Source organism: Rhamphochromis sp. 'chilingali', assembly GCF_963969265.1.
Source record: "Rhamphochromis sp. 'chilingali' genome assembly, chromosome: 17".
Classification (NCBI taxonomy): Eukaryota; Metazoa; Chordata; class Actinopteri; order Cichliformes; family Cichlidae; genus Rhamphochromis; species Rhamphochromis sp. 'chilingali'.
Genome location: NC_137944.1, coordinates 32917300 through 32936939, shown reverse-complemented (window position 1 = coordinate 32936939; position 19640 = coordinate 32917300). Strand labels below are relative to the sequence as shown.

The window sequence follows — 19640 nt, the reverse complement described above, 5'->3', positions numbered from 1 at the left end:
GTGTGCATAGATGGCAGTCAATGCATGGTGAAACCTGAGCAGCATAACACACAAAGTACTACAACTGAATGCCTGCACACAGCACAGGCTCAAACAACAGAGCAAGGCACGGACGTCCTGACTCAGAGCTCATGTGATAAAAGTTAAAAGGATCACACGTGTAGCACTCTTTTAATCTAAGCAGCAGTAAAATTGGGTGAAACAAGCTTTTAAAATACAAAAGCACATTACAAAAAGATGCTTTGTGCATTCTACATAAGAAGTTTCTCATAATTTCCATAACATGCAAACAGATGGCGCGAAGGAATCCTGAATTAAAATTGTTGAATCAATACTATAACAGAAAAAATGTGGACAAATTGGTTATTAGGATGACAAACAATAAAAACACTCTGAATTTAAGAGATTCAAATCTCACACATACTAATGATGTGCAAAGTTTTTGAGTCACACTTCATTTCTTGTATTTTGCTAGGAAAATGGATAAGAGGCAAATAAAGTTGGAAAAAGAGTAAAAAGAGTATACACGGCAAAAACGGAGGTTGTAGAATTCCAACCAGCATGAAAGCCAATAGTTGGTATGACTGCCTTTATCCTTCAACACGGCCTGTTAAAAAACAGTGTTAAGCAGTTACTTTTACATCCAATTTTCAGGGAAAATTCTACTTGGGCCAGATTTGACTTCTGCTGTGTCACTGCTGCTACAATGTTGCTGCTGCTGACACCTTGTGGCAGTAGATTCACACTTGGCAGTATGCAATCAATAGAAATGAAGGCCTTAAAATGTTCTTTATTTATAACTTGGCATCCTTAGCCTTTCCTTTTACTTTCCTTCTTCTCTTTCCTTCTTGAGAGCCTGAGATGATTTATGAGGCTTTGGCTCAACTGACCAACTAAAATTGTTTCTTTGCTAAGTTGTCTGTTATGTGTTGACACAACATTCATTCATCCCTTAAGTGCTTAAATAGGCCAGTGTTAAGCGATTAACTGGAGTAAGAAAAGTAAAAGGACTAATGAAAAAGCAGCCAACGTCCAAAGACAAAGTTTGAAAGACCTTAAGAAATCCCGGAGAATTACTGCTCTTTACTTACTTTTAAAAATTCCACGAACGTCTGGCTGCTTGGAAGCAAGAATCAAAGACATGAGGTGTGGTTCAAGACTTGTGCGCAGTACTGTATGTTGTCAGAAATCTGACACTGTCCCCTTTACCTCTTTCCTGTTTTCCTCTTGACCACTGAAACTCTACTCTGCACTAATCACTTGTGCCCCCTTCCTTCACTGCACCCTACTCTTATTCCTTACTTCACCACTCTCTCTCTCTTTGCCGCTGAAACACTACTCTGGGCTAAATTTAGGACCAGTGTGATCCAATATACCTCATTACATTTCCCACACCTCTCTCCTACCATCGTACATTTCAATGCCTCATCGTATTCCACGGTTTTTCCCATGTCTCACATTCATTTACTCTGTGTTCTTCTAACTGGGTCCTGTTCGCTTTGGGAATACATCGAAAGGAAGTATGACGGGATTAAAACTGCTCCAAAACACTCAGTATATCAAAGACAGACGTACCTCTGGGTCTGAAAAGTGGGACAATTGCCAAAAAAATGCAATATTTCAAACAGCCAACAGGGAGCGACTCTTATTAAGAAAAGACGTCCGTTTTCATAACAATCAATAGAGAAACAACACTACTTCTGCACTGATTTATGACCTCAGTAAACACTTTCTTAATGAGCTCATGGGCTCGGTGGTTAGTTTTGAGGCTCATTTAAGAAATTCTATATTATTTTTCAAATTATATAACATTTATAGAGAATGCCATGCCAAACCTGTGTGGTTACTTTGTGATTGACAGGTCATCACCATATATGCACACAGTGTCCAGGCTTTTTTAGTCAGACTGACCTCTTAACTTGGCAAATGTTTTAAATGGGTCTTTGATCTGTTGTTGTGCTTGTTGGCATGAAGTACCTACAGCTGGACAGTGGCAACTTAACTTCTTATAATAAGGAGTTGGTAGGGCCAGCCAGGACAGACTGGAACTGGGCCACCTATCATATGGTGGACGGGCTGTCACGTGGCGAGAGGCGTGGCACACCCTGGGCAGGTTATCAGCCTGCCGTAGGGCTAACACAGAGATAGACAACCATTCACACTCAGATTCACACCTATATCCAATTTAGAACTGGACTGTGGGAGGAAGCTGGAGAACCCAGAGAGAACCCACCCATGCAGACTACACACAGGAAAACCAGGCCAGATGGAGGAGCAGAGATGGAGCAGGATCTTCTTCCTGTGACACAACAGTGCTAACCACTGATTATCTATACAAATATTGCAAAAGAAACTCAATGAAATGTTCATATTTTCTGTGCATTTCATAAACAGAACAGAAAAAAGAAAATCAGGAAACCATAAATCTGATACATTTTCTGTCTCTAACCACACTGCTCTGGAAGATAGAGGTTTTTTTTGTTCTTTTTGGATAATTTACTAATATTTTTCCCAACTGAATTATGTCACATCATGAGCAGGTATCGCTCTGTACAGAGAGGGATTTATATAACAATGTGAGTTAAGCCACTATATGTCGTCATGTGCAGTCAAAGCCGACGCATATGAAGCGTTTCTAAAATAGAGGCCGGTTTAACTCCACGCATTCTCTGCATGACTGCCAGCTCTCTGGCCACGTGTCCTGATTGTAAGAAATTGCTGTCAGAGTTTTTTTATTATCAAATTTAAAAAAGGACACATAAGAAATGGGAAAGATGTTACCACAGCATGCATAGTATCCAAAAGCACAAACACACACACACGACAGATTAGATAACTTTGCACTCTCTCAGGTACTCGTAGGCGTACGATTTCAACAGCCATTAAATTCTATAGGTCACTCTGATCACCAGCCTTCACATTCCAGGCTCTCAACACCACTGAGGAGGGCTGCTGTATGGCTTAGTCTGTCAGAGTGATTTTTTTAATATATATTTTTTATTTGCTTTTAACTAACCATGATTTAAGCAGGAAAATGACTCAGGAGATTAAAAAGACAGCACTGCAATCAAAGGCAGCTTCACGGACGAGTATCTTACAAGTACACAAAGTAAAAATACAGAAAGTATAAATAAAATAGACCTTCAGAAAGGTCTGAGAGTGTGGGGATTTCAATCCTAATTTGATAGGCTTTAAATATTCAGCAGTGTAAAGTAAAAAAAACAAGCTACCTCTAAAACTTGTGATGTCACTTAAAGGAGTCATTATTTATGAAAGCAAAGAATGTTCATTTCCATCTAATACAGCATGAAATTGAATTCATGGATTCATAATAACAATTTTCAGTATACGGATATGTGTACAAAGGCATATTGTCAGCAGTCATCACTCTTATGTTCCACTGTTTGTTACCTAATGAACATTTATGATGTTTAAAAGACTGTTAAAACTGTTATCCTGGCAACTAAAGCCAAAAAGAGTTTAACATTTCTCTTCTTAACACACTGAAATACACTCATGTGTACCACTCGCTTCACAAACCAGTATAATGTGGCATGTATGTGTCAGTAACAACATGGGAGATTTCTGTTTCCCAGTTGTGTACCAGGGTTTCTAACTTTTCTTATCATTATAATATTCAATTTCATTAAAAATCAGAAATCATTTAGAATAAATGTTTCAATTAAACCATAACTATCTTTTACAGTAGCTGTCCATGGTCCGGGGCCATGGATGGCCTTGAGGCTGAAATTTATGGTTTTCAGGGTTTTTATCATCATTCAGTTATCATTTTTATCGTTAACTCGGTTTTCCTGGGTCTTTTCACGTGTGTTATGAATAAATCTTTTTCTTTTTTTTGTAGCGGTACTAGTTTTATTTTGTTGTATTTATCCGCGATATCTTAAAGGCCGGTCTGTGAAAATGTTGTCGGACATAAACCGGTCGGTGGCGCAAAAAAGGTTGTTTTACATCCTGTCCGTTACATCAGAAGAAAAGCAATGCACTTTTTCCCACCATGCTTTTCCTTATTTTCTGCCATATTTTCTGTGAAAGGTCCAGATGCTTACATTACACAAAGCCAAATTTGAACTAAAAAGATCAGTTTTGCACGAGGAAGCTATTCATAAGAAAGATGTCCTACAAAAAGAGGGAAGGGAGCTTGAACAGCTTGGTTCAGACAGGGGATGAACTGATGAGCTACAGCAAGGCCAAGACCCATGACATGAATCAATGAATCAGCTATGAATCAATGACAGCCACTCTACTAAAGTCACACAATAAAAATATAGAGCGTCACTGATCCACCTCAAAAAACTAAACTTTTGCTTATTATTGTAGATGTAAAAAAACATTTATTCAATAGAAATTACAAGCTAACAGTGAACAATCAGATATTAAGAAAAGAAAAACACCAACAAAAAAACAACAAACAAAAATGTTTCCAGTTCTCTGGTCTCCTAAACAACTCAACAACAAGAAAAAGACGATTCAGAGTTGTGTAACAGAACCTCTCAAAGCTGTAATGAAAACCCGCCAGATGTTGAGAGACGCTCTTCACACTGCTTTGTCCCAAAAGACACGAGCAGCTACATGAATGCTGGAAATGCATGGTCAGGTTTCCCCTCTTTGGAAACATATGGAAAACCACCTGGGACATACACATGTACACGCACAAAACCCCCTAATACACAGAAACTGTTGACATGCAGAGTCATGCACTTGTCACAGAAGCCTGTCCCACATGTGCAAAGACCAAGCAGGGCTTAAGAAGCGAGGCACAGAGAGGGTAGCAAACAGGTGGCCAGCAGAGACGGTAGGAAACAAGTAGCGAGACAGCGTCACAGGGGCGAAGGAGCTGCACAGCATCAGAGCACCTGTTTGCACGCCCGTGTGTTTGATACTGCTGTTACACATCACCTTGTCACATGCTGTTCATTCACAAGGACGCAGATTAGTGTGGACGATACAGGTGCGTTATGCAGGACTCCCGCAACAAAACTGCAGACGCATGCTAGATATGAAACATCAAGGCTGGTGTAGACATGGCACAAGGACAGAGACAGACAGAGAGCGAAAGAGAAATGAAAGAGAAGGGACACTGACCAGGGTTTGCTTGTATCTAAGAGCTTTCCTTTCCGACGCATCTGCAGCCATTGACACACTGTCACTGACCCAAAAATAAACCTACCCGCTCACCGTCTGTCTCAGCAATACCAGTACTGCTGTGGACGCACAGCCAGGACGCGCTTACACACAAACACGCACATACACACATACACTGAAAGGCATGGATTCACACCGCACACACAAACACAAATAGTTCCAGCTGGGGTTACCCCTGCAGTACTCCAAGCTATCTGTAAAATGAACTCAGATTTAATGAGACAGACTAAATACCAAGTGAATAATATACTAACTGAACTAGTTGTTGCTCAATATTTAAAGAGCTGCAGGTCAACCAGGTCATGAAAAGGGAGAAGCTCAGCGTTTCTTTGGAGGGGAATCCTGGTTATTCAACCTTGGGTTAAGATGTTACTAATCCATCCAACAGTATTAAGAGATCTGTTTGTTTGTTTTTTTTAAATAAGATGCAGTTTTTAAAATATGCCACTAATTAGCTAGCTGCTAATTTTGACTGCCTAGGTAGTTTAAGTCTGATTATCAGTGTTAGAGGTCAGCGCTTTGTGTTTTCAGTGCTAAAGAACAGGTGGTGAATGCTAAATAGTTTAATTTGTTTCGTTGTTATGCAAATTCTGTGAAAACATGCACAATAACAACGTGTCTTTTCAAAACTCAGACAAAAAAAAAAAAGCAAAACTCTTCAATCTGTTAGCTCCTTACATGTAGACTGTTTAAGCACAGAAATTCAAAATGAATCCTTTCAGCAGGAAGGGACCAAAAGAGAACTTCTCAAAGAATCTGGAAAGATAAATTGTCTCATGTGTTAATCAGCAGTAACCACAGTCCAGCATGGTTTATGGCTGATCCCTGTAGAGCAGCGGTCCCCAGCCCCCGGGCCTCGGACCGGTCCGTGAGTCGTTTGGTACCGGGCCGCGAGAGTTGAGGCTCAGGTGTGAAATGTCTGGTTTTCAGGGTTTTTATCGGTTTTCAGCGTTATTTTGTTATCGTTTTTATCTTTAACTCGGTCTTCCCGGTCTTTTCACGTGTGTTATGAATAAATCTTCTTTTTTTTGGTACCTGTACTAGTTTTATTTTGTTGTATTTTTCCGCGACACCTTAAAGGCCGGTCCGTGAAAATATTGTCGGGCATAAACCGGTCCGTGGCGCAAAAAAAGGTTGTTTTACAGCCTGTCCATTACATCAGAAGAAAAACAATGCACTTTTTCCCACCATGCTTTTCCTTATTTTCTGCTATATTTTCTGTGAAAGGTCCAGATGCTTACATTACACAAAGCCAAATTTGAACTAAAAAGATCAGTGTATGCACAAGGGACCAGTTTTGCACGAGGAAGCTGCTGTAGATCCTTATAATGGCTGAACTGGTTTGCTCTGCTCTCCAGTCACACATGAAACTGGGTTATTCAAACTGGAATGAGGAAATAAACACTGGGAATTTGTTTCTTTACAAATGAAATGCTTTAAAAGAAAGAAAAACTGGCTCAAAGACCTGTTAGAATGAAAATGAGGGACAAGTGAGTTTGTTAGACATGCCTGTAAACTTGATTGTCAATGCAAATATCTAAACTGTGAGTTTCATGGCAGCAACTCGGTGCATTCAGGCAGTGACGTAAAGATGACCAGCTCTGGGTGAAAAATACCCTGCTGATGTCAGAAAACATGCCCAGACTGGTTCAACTTTACAGGAGAGCAACAGGAGCTCAAATAACCATTTGTTACAACAAAGGTAAGCAGGTATTTAACCAGGGAGCACAGCTACAGCTGCAGACCACACGGTACCATTCCTGTCAGCTAAGAACAGGAAACTCATACAATTCATATAGGCTCACCAAAACTGGACAATAGGAGACTGGAAAACACATCGGAGATTCACATGATCTATGCTGTGGAAAACTGATGCAGTTCTGAAGGTAAATGGGGGTCTAATGCAGTACTAGCAAGGTGCACCTAAAAGTGCAGATGAGTGTATGTCTAAATTTTTAAAAATATTAGCCATTGCTGCTATAATTTCTCTCTGGATGATCCCTGTGACGCACTGCCAACCTGTCCAGCTCTATGACAACAAGAACTCCAGGCCTCCCGGGACCCTAACTTGGATAAGCAATTAAGAAAATGGATGCAGGGGCATTACCCTTGTAATAATCAGGTGTACATAATAATCTGTTTTGTGTACATGTAGCTGCTTTTCTTGGAGCGTGTATGTCAGGCTACAGCAGAGGTTACAGCATGTGGGGTGTAATATTTAATGCTGTGGTACAAATCAAGCTTCAGACAGTGAAGTAATCTGCTTTCAAACACACATTTGCAGAATTCCAATGCATACTAGAGGTGGAAAACAAAGAAATAGTGACTGAAGCAACAGATGGGCTGCCTAACAGAACAATAATCATGATTAAGCAAAACCTCAGAAATGTAAACAATATCAAAAGTTCTTTCTCAGAACAGAAGCAGCTAAAAGAAACACAGAACAACACAATCAGAAACCTTTAAACAACTCAAGCAAAACATAAAATCTTTGCTTGTGTCTTAAACATAAAAAGCCTAAACAGCAACAACATACGCTGAGGTGTGGCACACAATATGTAGTGCTGGTTACCTCTGTGTTGCCCTGATGAACTTGTGCAGGTTGAAACCAGAGACAGCAGTGAGAGCACCAGGAGAGATTTCCATGATGGCTGAAACCAAAACAGCCACGGCAGTTTCACCGTGCTCCTAAAGGAAGGTAAAAGTGGAAAATCAAGAAGGATTAAACCTGTGGCCTTCAATAGCAAGGCCACTACAATGACACTTCACACAGGCTTTCACACAAAAGCTACAAATATTCGAGTGTGCCTTGGATATGTTTGTTCCTACTGAGACTTCAGGCCTCTTCAAAATGGATCTGCATGTGGTTTACTTTGCTCATCTTTTTGTTTCATCTGAAGTGTAGGCCTAAAGAAAAACAAAGAGGAAATGTCACTAATTAATACCAGAATAGTCCACCTATACACTCTAATTACAGCTGCTAAACCAGGATTTGTGTTGGAAGGGTTAAATTAACTCCCCAGTGTGCATCTTTGCATTAGTCCCGCAGAAGCACTGGTGAGAAAGCTCTGCTGTGTTTTGTGCTTGGACCACACATCATATGGGACAGACACAGCTGCTTTAACAAGTGCAAACTAACCACCCTTGATCACACCTTTCCAAACAGAGTGGAAAGGTGTGATCAAGTTGAGAGTTGCCTGTTTAATATGTAAATAAATCTCAGTACTGCAGTATAGTGGAGGAATCATTATTTATTCAGCTACGATAGTTGGACAGGTGCACTGTTTGAGCTTTCACTGTCTGTGTATATTCAACAACTACTACATTTAACTGCAGGCCAAGTCTGCAATTAAACAGACTGTTTGCTATGTAGTCCAGTTTTTCTGCAGCTGATGGAATAAAAATTATTACGCATTTCCACCCACTGGAAAACTCCAAGTTTGTCAGCTAATAAATCCACCCAGCTAACACATACACACATACACAGAGAGAAAACATGAGCAGTGACACTCAAAAACAAATACAACACTGACTGCAGACTATGTGCAGGTGATAAAGCTGAGAAAGAAAAAGTGTCGGTGGTGGGTGTGGCTAACCTGAGGCAGAGAGACCGAGAGAGAAAGACTGGAGAAAAGTCACAAGTGAGAGAACTGAAACACAGATCCTACCTTCACTGATGTCTTCAATGGAAATGTGTCTGTGTGTGGATTTCTCTCCATACATCAGGAAACCATGAAAACGGAGGATTTGTATTTGTTTCGTAGCTTATATGAGACTAAGGACAAAACTACATGCTTTGGATACAAGAAGCATCCAGAATCTGATACGTACACAGCACCAGAGAGTCAACCAGCAGGTATGATTCAAATATATATGTGTCAGACTAACATACTAAATAAAATGAAATGATATTAAACAGTGGTCAGATTTTTAATTTGAGGCTTGATTTCTCTTTCCTTTTAAATTGAAGACTGAACAAGAAGTTTCACATCACTGTAAATTTAGTACACCGGCTACGTGTTCTGATGCCTTAATTTTGTGCACTAGCATTTGCACATATGTGTGTGTGTGTGTGTCTTAAATTTTTCCTGTTTGTTCTCACTGTGCATGTGTGTATAGAGAGATGGCAGAGCCTTTTGTTGTGCGTGCAGGCGTGTTTTGGTTTTGTCATAGTGTGTGACTATGACAGAACAATGCAGACAAACTGGTTTAGTGACACTGACACAAGTTACAGAGACTGTGCGTGCACGCATATGTGTGCATGCATGTTCTGCCTTTTAAAAATGCTTACCACATACCAGTGTGTCTCTGTAAGGGTGTGTGCGTGCATGTGTCACAGCAGCAGTCAGTCAGTAATAAGCTCTGATGGATGAGGATGACATTTCATTTACAGAACCTGAACAAGCACACGTACCTTTAGATCAGTCGCAGTTGATGGTTTTGATCCCATTGCTTCACCACGGCAGCCTGTGGTGCTGAAACTGCTGTTTGAATGACTGAAAAGAAAAAGGTAGGCACGCGTGTTATTTTTAACAAACATTATTTGACTTAGAAGACTTTAAAGGAAACTTCTCAAACAATCCTCTCCATTCAGAAATACATTCAATATGGTGACATGAAGTACTGGTTTATATTAACAAGTCATACTGTACAACTCATTTGAGATGTTAATAACTTCATACATATCACGATTGAGTGCCGCACTATGAGTGGGAGTATCCCCCCACAGAGGGACAAAAGGACCCCCTGATGATCCTCTAATCGCCTGAGCCAAGGTGTGAAAGGAGGTTTAAATCTGGGACTCTCGGCCATTTGACCTTAGAACTGAAGAAGCTTCTCGGATGAGAGGTGAAACGTCTTCAAGCAACTTAAAGAAGTCCAGACGCTTTTCTTTGCAAGCTCCTTTGACTATTTTTGTGCTTCTTCGAAAGAAAACAAAGTAACTATCAGATGATTTGTATGGCGCAGTCTTCTCTGACAGCTTAAGACTCATGAACAAAGCTTTTCTGGTTACCAAGTGATGCCACGGACCCCCCAACCACACATTGGAAACTATTGATCCAATAGTTTGCAGATAGAAACCAAACCAGAAACAAAACTGCAGCGTTAAGTTAAGGTCAGCAATCTAAAAACAGTCTCAGCAGTGTTCAAAAGTCTGTTTTATGGCACTACTGAGAAAACCATGAGACTAATTTCATAAATTTATATAACAACAACCATAATTACAGACAACTGTTGAACTTTTAAGCAATTTAAGATAAGCTGATTTTTGTTCATCTGCTACAAACAGGATTATTCAAACTTGTTGAACGAGGTTGTGTTTTTGGAATAACCTGTTTTAAGCATCTGCAGAAAAAAGTCTTTGTTTCCAATATCGTGACCTGAGTGACTTTAATCCCCGAGTCATGTGATTAGGTTTTATTTGCTTAATGACTTTATCGCATCTGTGAGTAAATAATGATGCTCTTCTTGTGATCACCTGAACATCAGGCGCCAAGTGTGAAACACTCATGTCTATATTTGCTAAACAAATTAAACAAACAGGAGAGTGTGCTTCCCTGAGAAGAAAAAGGTTGTAGAAGTGTGTGTCTGAATCCCCCATTTATGACCCAATAGCACTGTAATCGTACTGGGAATGAACAGCCATCACATGCAAATACGCGCAGTCAAACGTGCATGGGAGACATTTGCAGAGACATATGCTGCAAATGTTTTCATTCAGATCTCCCATTTCCTCTTTAGTGTTGTGCTTTACATCAGTATTTGTTTTCCCATTTTTTCCTTCACTGTCAAGTTTTAAAACACGTTTTAAAACCCATTTTTATTCTTTGGCTTTTGGCCTCAGCGGGACACGGTTTCTTGTAATTAAATGAATTATTAACTAATTAGTTATTTTACTTTTTTCCTTTATTTAGTTTTTATTTGTACCTTAAATAATTTCATTATTTAGTTCCAATGGACAGCACTTTGCATCAGTTGTGGTTTCTTTTAAAGTGCTTTATAAATAAAGATGACGATGATGATTTTCCTTGTACAGAGCCACCTTCAGATGAATAATATTTGAAAAACTCTGGTTTTAATAAAAATGTTCAGCGTGGCTGTGGCTACAATGTAGCTGCCATCACCAGTGTGTGAATGTGTGTGTGAATGGGTGGATGACTTGTTGTGTAAAGCACTTTGGGGTCCTTAGGGACTAGTAAAGCACTATACAAGTACAGGCCATTTACCATTTCAAATTAAAGACGTTTTTTATATCACCTGTGTGATTGAATTAGTTGAACCGGCTGCTGTACGTCACGAGGCTTTTATGGGTTTCGGGTCACTGCTAGTTGATGGCTATAATGACATCTGCTCTCTCCATTATCGTTGTAACCAATAGCTGGTCAGCACCACACGTTCACCAAGCACACCCTGGTATATTTGCTCTGTTAGTCCAGATTAAAAGGTCACTGCTAATATTTGTTATGTGAATCTAGATGGAATAAAAGGGCAAAGTCAATATTGAATTGATTTGCTAACGTTGATCACTAACAGTCTGTATGTCTGTGGGTGTGTGTCCTGCTGGACTGAACTTCACTGTTCATACAGTCACTAGCTGAGTGACTGTGTAAGCTGTGAGGATTTCAGGTTGCTGCTGAGCAGGGATATCTAGCTCATAGTAACGTTGATCTGTGTTCTGCTTTCCCTCTCCAGCATGTCATCATCCAGCTCTACAAACGTTACTGTGTGTGCATCGAACGACACCCTGTGCAGTAAGTGCTCTAATCCTACTTATTCCTTTCCTTAGCTTCCTCCTTGAACAATCTCTCCCACCTGGACCTTTCAGTTCTTCTCTCGGGCGATCACATAGACGCTTCTATTAAGCTTATGTGACCTTACAAATTATTCTACTCCAGACATCTTGTTTATTATGAACTTTTGACTATAATGACACCAACTTAACAGCTTATCTTGTACTTGATTGAGTTGAAACCTGAAACTCAGTATCTAAGAAACCCAAAGCTTAATGTGCATCTAAATAGTTTTTTCATGTGTTTGATTACATTTTCTGCTCCTTTTCAGCCCAGTCACAAATCTTTGGAAATATATTGCAAATATGAACATCTACTCCATCTATTCACTGGCCACTTTATTAGGCATGCCTTGTTAGTCCTGTTAGTCCATTTTTCCTTTAGAACAGCCTCAGTTCTTCGAGGCAAAGATTCAACAAAGTGCTCTTCAGAGATTTTGCTCCATATTGACATAACAGCATCAGGCTGCAGATTTACTGGCTGCATGTTCATGATCCCAGTAGTGCTCTATTGTCTGGTGGCTGTGGAGAGCATTTGAATTCACTGAACTCGTTGAGATGTTGAAGAAACAAATTTGAGATGATCTGAGTTTTGTCACATGGTGCATTATCCTGCTCGAAGCAGCCGTCAGAAGAAGAGTGCACTGTTTTTAAATGGATGGAGATGGTCAGCAGCAATACTCTGGCAGGCTGTAGAATTTAAGTGACGCTCAGCTGGTACTAAGGGCCTGATCAGTTTGGCAAGAAAATATCCCCACACCATGACACTACCATTAGAGGCCTGAACCATTAATACACGGTTCAGGCCTTGTATGTATGTGTAATTAATATATATATATATATATATATATATATTTATATATATATATATATATTTATATATTTTTATATATTTATATATTTTTATATATTTATATATTTTTATATATTTATATATATTTATATATTTATATATATATATTTATATATTTATATATTTATTTATTTATTTATTTATTTATTTATTTTTTTTTTTTATTTTTTTATTTTTTATTTTTTATTTTTTTGCTCACTGTTTTTTAGAGCCTACCATAATGTTCTGTGTTTCCTTAACTTTCTATGGTCAAGTCCTGTGGTTTTATCTCCAACTACTAAAACAGAAGAAATAAAATTCAGATTCTTCTTGTAGATTCAGTTCAATTCAATTCAGGTTCATTTATACAACAATAAATCACAACAAAGGGACTTAAAGGCACTTTATACGACAAGGTAAAGACACTAGAGCGTTCTGGAGAAAGCCCTGACAATAAAATAACCCCCCACCCCCCCCATAAGCAAGCACTCTGTGATGCTTGGAAGGAAAAACTCCCTTTTATCAGGAAGCAACCCCAGCATAACCAGGCTCAGGCAGGGCAGCCACCTGGCTGTTCAGGTAAATAAAATAAAATGCAAAAAACCCTCTGACAAAACCTCAGAAACTTTCCATATGAGCTCAGTCTTTGTTTGACTCTCAATAGAACAGAATGAGAATGGGGCGATGTGATGGGTTGGTAAACATGGAAATGGTAAAAGCTCAAGCTAATACAAGCCCTTTAATGAAAATGACAGGAAATGATTTATGGTACTCTGTAAGGCTCTCACCACACCTAAGAATGTAATAGAGACTATATGTACCAGTAGTTTTACATTCCAGTTTGCTCTTTCTAACAACGTGGGTTAAAGGTTAAAGCAGGTGGAAAAAGCAGGTAGAGCTTAAACAGTGAAAACATCAGTGGAAGGCTGAGCCCCCAAATCTAATACATGAATGCCAAACAACATAAAAAAAAGGGCAGGGCTTTTGAAAGCTCTGCAGATCTATTGTAGTACAAGAAAAAACAAACAAGGCTTAAGCTCAAGATTTCAACATCAACTGTGATGGATTAATGATTACTACAGTTAACGATCACTGTATTGATGTTATATGTGAGTTAAAAAGGAAGGGAGTGGAGCCAGAGCTAAAATTAAAGATCTGATGCAATCAACTAGCTCAATAACGAGTTGAATTTCTCACAGCTATCAAAAATAATTAGTTCATTAGCTCTAATCAAAATGCATGGACTCAAAGAATGCATGCTCTTTGAACTTTCCAGATGCCAGAGTGACTCATTCCAGTTAGTCGAAACCAGTTTTACTATCTAACCACAGCCCGATGGGACAGTATAGCAGGAGACTTGCCTTTTACACTTCACTTGCCATCTATGGTGTATCAATACCAATATAGCAGGATGATGTCATCGAGGTGAACAATCGCCACACTCTGATTGTGAAAATTGTATTACTTTAGTTCAGCTGACCCTGGCTCCTCCACTGTTAGGTTTTCATATCTGCTAGATCAGTGACAATTAGTCCTGGTTGTGCTCTGGAGGTCTGCTGAACAACAACTTAAAGCAGGTGGAGAATTGATTCACAAGATTCTACACCAGACTCACCGAGGCTGCAGACTAGAACCATGACTGCTGCTGCCAGCAGCAAATTCATAAAAAGGTTTATTTTTATCATACTGGGAATGAACAGGTATTGTGGGAAAGGCAGGACCTTTCCCACAATACCTGCTTGACCCCACTAAAGAATCCAGATCTGTGGGAAACTGTGCTGGTTATCAGCCAGTTAGGCCAGCAATAGAAAGCAAAGCCAAAACACAACAATCACATTACTCTATGCCTGCATTCCCTGAAATAATGTAACCTCGTTATCATATCAGGGATAAATGAAGGGCCCAAGCTTTGTTTTCCACTTCCCAAGCTTCTATCTTTAAAATAGACAGATCGATGGTGAAAGCCGCTTCGTCAAATTACAGTCTTGTTTAGCTGAATACCAACATTTCACGTAGGCGTAAATGGAAAATGATGCACTGTCTAGGTAGACTTTTCTATCAGCAGGAGGTGTAACAGCCAACATACTTAACCTGTTAACATGCCCTGCGCTTAACAGCAAAAATAAACCTGCACACCCTCTTCTACAGTGCAACGAGGAAACTGCAAGTCTAATAAACAAGTGCATATCTGACCTGAAATTTACACATGAACTCCTGTGTTTCCCTCTAAGCGATAAAAGAATATCAGGTGGAAGTTATTATCGTCCCCGCGCTGCTGCTCTTCGGCACCCTGGTCACCTTAGTGCCCCTGTTTATACTGAGGTATTGTTGTGATCGTAATCGGACACGGGTCAGAACGGCCCAGCACTACCACAGCTCATCACGCAGACAGACAGAGAGGCATCACCAGCAACAGCATCGCACCAAGCACCAACATCACAGATCTCATCTGCAGGGCATTGATGGTGAGCCAGCATGCAGAAGTCTCTTTGTGCACATTTAATCAATATTTTAACTTTTTTCATCTTTACATGCACATCTGCTTAATGTCCACTGTTCTTTCCTTAAACAGCGCCCCCTGGCATCAACCCACTGGAACATGAAGAGCTGCCAATGTCTGTTACACAAGTGCGGCAGAATGTCAGGCCAACGATGGCTGTAGCACCACAGAGGTCCACAGAAAGGCATCATGAAGCCTTCAGCCAGGTTGCTGCACTGCCGCAGACTTTCTCCATCCACCCTAATGACACAGTCAACTTCTACAGAGCACGCACGGACAACAAGAACGTCGTGCTGAGGGTGCTGAAAGGTAAACTGAGCTGCTTGAACCAAGTTTTGGTTTTGCAAAGTATACCTGCAAAATGGCTTACAAACAAGTGTTTTCCGTTTTTTGTGTCCAAAATGCTTTTCAAAGTCAAACATGATCAATTATTGACAGTAACTGGAAATGTTAAGTCTAACTCTGTTATCAAATATTTATTTTTCCCAGAAACAGCCACCAGCAGTGAGAAACAGAAGTTTTTGGGGTTTGCTTCCTTTGTGTCTGGATTGGGGCCGCATCCCTTCATACCTGCGCTGCTCGGCGTTATGTCAGCGCAGTCGCCTTTAGTCATGGTGGTGGAAGAGCTACAGCAGAGAGACCTGCTGGGCTTCCTGTGGAGATGCAGACAGGTAGTGCAACCTATTAGTTATTCATGATGCTGAGCATGCTCTGGGAGTAAAGTTTACAGTGCAGTAACAAGAATTGCCACAGTGCATGCAAAGTAAAAGGATCAATAACACAATTAAATATAAAACAATAACATAGTATTTAGTTCCAAATTATAATGTAATGGTTTCTCAAGTTTAAAATTGCTAATTGAGCAACAAAACAAGAAAAATAAATTAAGTCACAGTTTAATGGTAAAATACATCATTCAACCCAAGAGTTTGGCTGAAAACCTTTTGAGGTTAAACATAAAAAACACTATACCAACTAAACATAGTAAACGGGATAAATACAATATTAATCACATATTATATAGAAGGATAATGTTTAGCTTATGAACTCTAAACTTAATGGTGACTGAAGTAATTACAGCCATCTGCCTGTGAGGGGCAGTATAGTGCAACGTAAGCTGTTTCTGAAAAGATTTGAATAACCTGACAGTTACAGTCTGTCCTCGTCTAGTGGTGTACGGTTTAGGATAGGAGCTAATTATGAACATCCATAAAGAGAGAGGAAAGATCTCAGAGCTTTCAAAGTGAATACTCACTAAGACTGATTGTTTATAGTAACATGTCTACTTTCTGAATGTAACGAGTCTGACACATTTACACCTTTCTCCCACTGAAGGATAACTCAGGTTTACAGCCTTCTTGTGACATGACAGAGAAGAGGATCTTCACCATGGCAGCACAAGTGGCCTCTGCTCTGGTTGGTTAAACAGCTGTCTGCCCTTCCAACAGTCTGCTTCACGATCTTTGAGCAAACTGCTTCCCAAGAAAACTTTATTTGTAAAGCACTTTAAAAACAGCAACTACAACTGTGGATTCAGTGAAAGCATAAATACAGTATAAATTATTACACACAGTGCAAAACAAATATATCTGAGATGCATTCATAAGAACAAGAAAACACATATTTTAGAAATGTGCCAAAAACCTGTTCAAACTAAAAACATTACATAGAAATCACATTTTTACACCCAAATTTGAGCCGGGACACTGGACTTCACTGAGAAATCAGAAGTTAACCAAGCAAACATTCAGCCCCTAAGCGCTGGATGTTAATGTTGTGAAGTCTGGCTTATGGTTTTATTTCTTTTATTTATGTATTTGTAGTAATGGACATCTCCTAAAGGCCCTCGTGCTCACTAACTCTGAAATTGTCTGAACATCTTCTAGGACTACCTGCACAGTCAGAACTGTATCCATGGCAACGTGGGAGCCCGCAGCATTCTGGTTGGTGGAGACATGACAGCTAAGCTGTGGGGGTTCGGCCCGGCCCACCGCAGGAGAACCCAGGGCAGTTCAACGGGAGAAGATACAGTGACTAAGAAGTGGCAGGCGCCTGAAGTGCTGGCCATGAGACCCATCACTAAGAGCAGCGACGTGTGAGTGTCCTCTGTGAGAATAAAAGATCCCCGTCAATGGACAGAGTTGTCAAAGACTGATTCATGTCCCAGTCCATCCCTGGATGCTAGAAGTCCAAACTATTGCATTAACAGCACATTTCGCTGTGTTTACACTCAGTAAGGTAAAAGGAAGAGCAAGAAAACTGACATGCCATTCTTGAACTTTTCTAACAGATGGTCCTTTGGCATCCTCATCTATGAAATGGTCACATTAGGTAAGTATCCTTCTTTCTTTTTTTTAAAGAAAAAAGAAAATTAAAGGGTGATGAAATTCCCCATTAGTTCTGTGACATGTAAGGATTTTATAGTCTCTCTCCTTTTACTGGAGTTTTGGGTGGAGAGAAATTTTCTAAATCTGATATACAAGTGTGTTTCTCATAATTCAATACTGGTGTTATGCTAAAAAGTGATTTCCCATATTTAGACTTCTATAAATGACTTTCTGGCCTATAATGTATGAAACATATGTCAGTGTATCCCCCATGAATGATATCAAGTCACCTTAAAACACAGACAACATTCCTGTAGGGGCCAAAAAGGACTGGAAAACAGTCCTTTTTGCAAAAACAGTTATTTTAAGAATAGATAAATGTATTAAACTCAATTTATTTATAATTCCTGTTCACTAAAGTCTCTTGATCAATACACACATTAAAAAACCCAAACAATGGAAATCACTTTTTTTGGCACAACACTGGCTGACATGGTCAGTGAGTGTGCTCTGTGACAAGATTGTATACTCCAACCTTTCAGGTGACCCACCATTTGCTCAGGTCCCGTCGTCTGAACTTCTGCAGCATCTCCAAAGAGGGAGTCACCTCAAACGACCGGACACCTGCTCCAACTCACTGTAAGAGCAACAGCAGACCAGCAGTTTGCATCACTCACTAATCATCAGCTTATACAAAGATGTCCAACCTTTAGCCCGTGACTGTTTAGGAGACGTTTCTGAGCTTTGTTTCCCCCCATGTGGGTTGAAAAAAATAATCCAAAAGAATCCAGTCTTTTCGTTCAGGTGTGCCTACACTGGGCTGCCTCCACCTACTCTTACGCCATCAACCAGCAAATTAATTTATTTTTTATTAAAACTACTTTCAGTGCATCTTCTTTTACAGTCTCACACGTCTGAACAGTCAGCGTTTGGGTCTGCTTGGTAAACTTTGGCTGTATACTAATAATCAGAAGCAGAACCTGAATGTTTTAGCCATGTATCATTCACACATTTACTACAATATTTGCATATTTTGCATCATTGTAGCCTTTTAACAATTTTTTTGACGTTTTCTATGGTCATTGAATCTATTTCCATTTAGTTTAAACATTTCAGTTAATCTTTAGGGATAATTTATCCCTACAGACACGATACTTTTACCTGCTTCTTCCAGTTTTACTAGCTTTTGGTCACACTTCTTTCCATTCTTGTTACCTATTTTCCGACGTCTCAGTGGAAATATTATTGTTAGCTATTAGTTTTTCATACCAGTATTCATATGCATACGGTTTCACAGTTGTTTTCTGTTTTCACGCTGGTGTAGGTACTCCATTATCAGGTCATGCTGCCACTTCAAGGCCAAGAGCCGGCTCTCCACGTCGGAGCTGATTAGAATGCTGAAAGCCGGGGAGAGCTCAGCCAATGGGCGGACAGCTCTCAGAGTGACTGAGCCATTCATATTCGAGAAATACTTGAGTGAGGCGGGGTTTGCAGAGGCGTACAACTATGCTGTGCTCTGATTGGCTGGTTGTTATCAGAGGTGGTGGCACGCCGATTTTCATGAAGGACCGAGGACTGGTGCAAGAACTCGCAGAAACGTGCACATTATAATTGTTGTTTATAACGTTTTTGTATTTGGTAGTATTGTAGGAAAACGTGCATGGCACAAACACTTTATATTTTAAAGAATAATATATTCAGTGTAAAAAATACATTTACTCTGTCAAAATTATTGTCAAGAGATATAAAAATCTTTTTTTTAAAAAAATGTAATGCATGCTTTAATTTTATCGATGAGGCCAGCTCCTACTTGATCTCTAGATGGCATCACTACAGGTCAGGGGTTTAAAGGATGCAAAAAGACTAGCACAAAACTGCCACTGATATAGGAGGCATGTGTGACCAGCACAAGAAAGAGAAGAAAGAAAGAAAGAAAGAAAGAAAGAAAGAAAGAAAGAAAGAAAGAGGTGTACATAAAGTTATTGTTTCTTTATTTAAGTCATCCACCTGGAAACTGGAGCTGGGTGC

At 39.7% G+C, this 19640-nt stretch overlaps 2 protein-coding genes across 3 annotated transcripts in view; one reads left to right on the top strand and one right to left on the bottom strand.

The window, feature by feature from the left end:
• clcn1a (chloride channel, voltage-sensitive 1a) overlaps positions 1-5154 on the bottom strand; it is a gene marked incomplete at its 5' end in the record, with an annotated part of 52158 nt that extends 47004 nt beyond the window's left edge. Inside the window, one exon of the mRNA XM_080863283.1 lies at positions 5104-5154. Within this exon, the coding sequence (XP_080719409.1) occupies positions 5104-5154 (51 nt within the window). The remainder of the gene's footprint in view (positions 1-5103) is intronic.
• A 3603-nt stretch (positions 5155-8757) lies between these two features.
• Positions 8758-19324, top strand: styk1a (serine/threonine/tyrosine kinase 1a). 2 transcript variants are annotated; one of them, XM_080863287.1, is made up of 10 exons: positions 8758-9019; positions 11857-11915; positions 15017-15250; positions 15358-15594; positions 15775-15956; positions 16621-16701; positions 17172-17380; positions 17576-17616; positions 18155-18251; positions 18937-19324. In XM_080863287.1, exons 2-10 carry the CDS (start codon positions 11858-11860, stop codon positions 19130-19132), a joined length of 1335 nt encoding a protein of 444 aa, XP_080719413.1. In that variant the 5' UTR covers positions 8758-9019; position 11857; the 3' UTR covers positions 19133-19324. The 2 variants fall into 2 exon arrangements, with proteins under 2 accessions (XP_080719413.1, XP_080719414.1); XM_080863288.1 differs by lacking the exon at positions 8758-9019 and adding an exon at positions 9502-9673.
• The last annotated feature ends 316 nt before the right edge of the window (positions 19325-19640 follow it).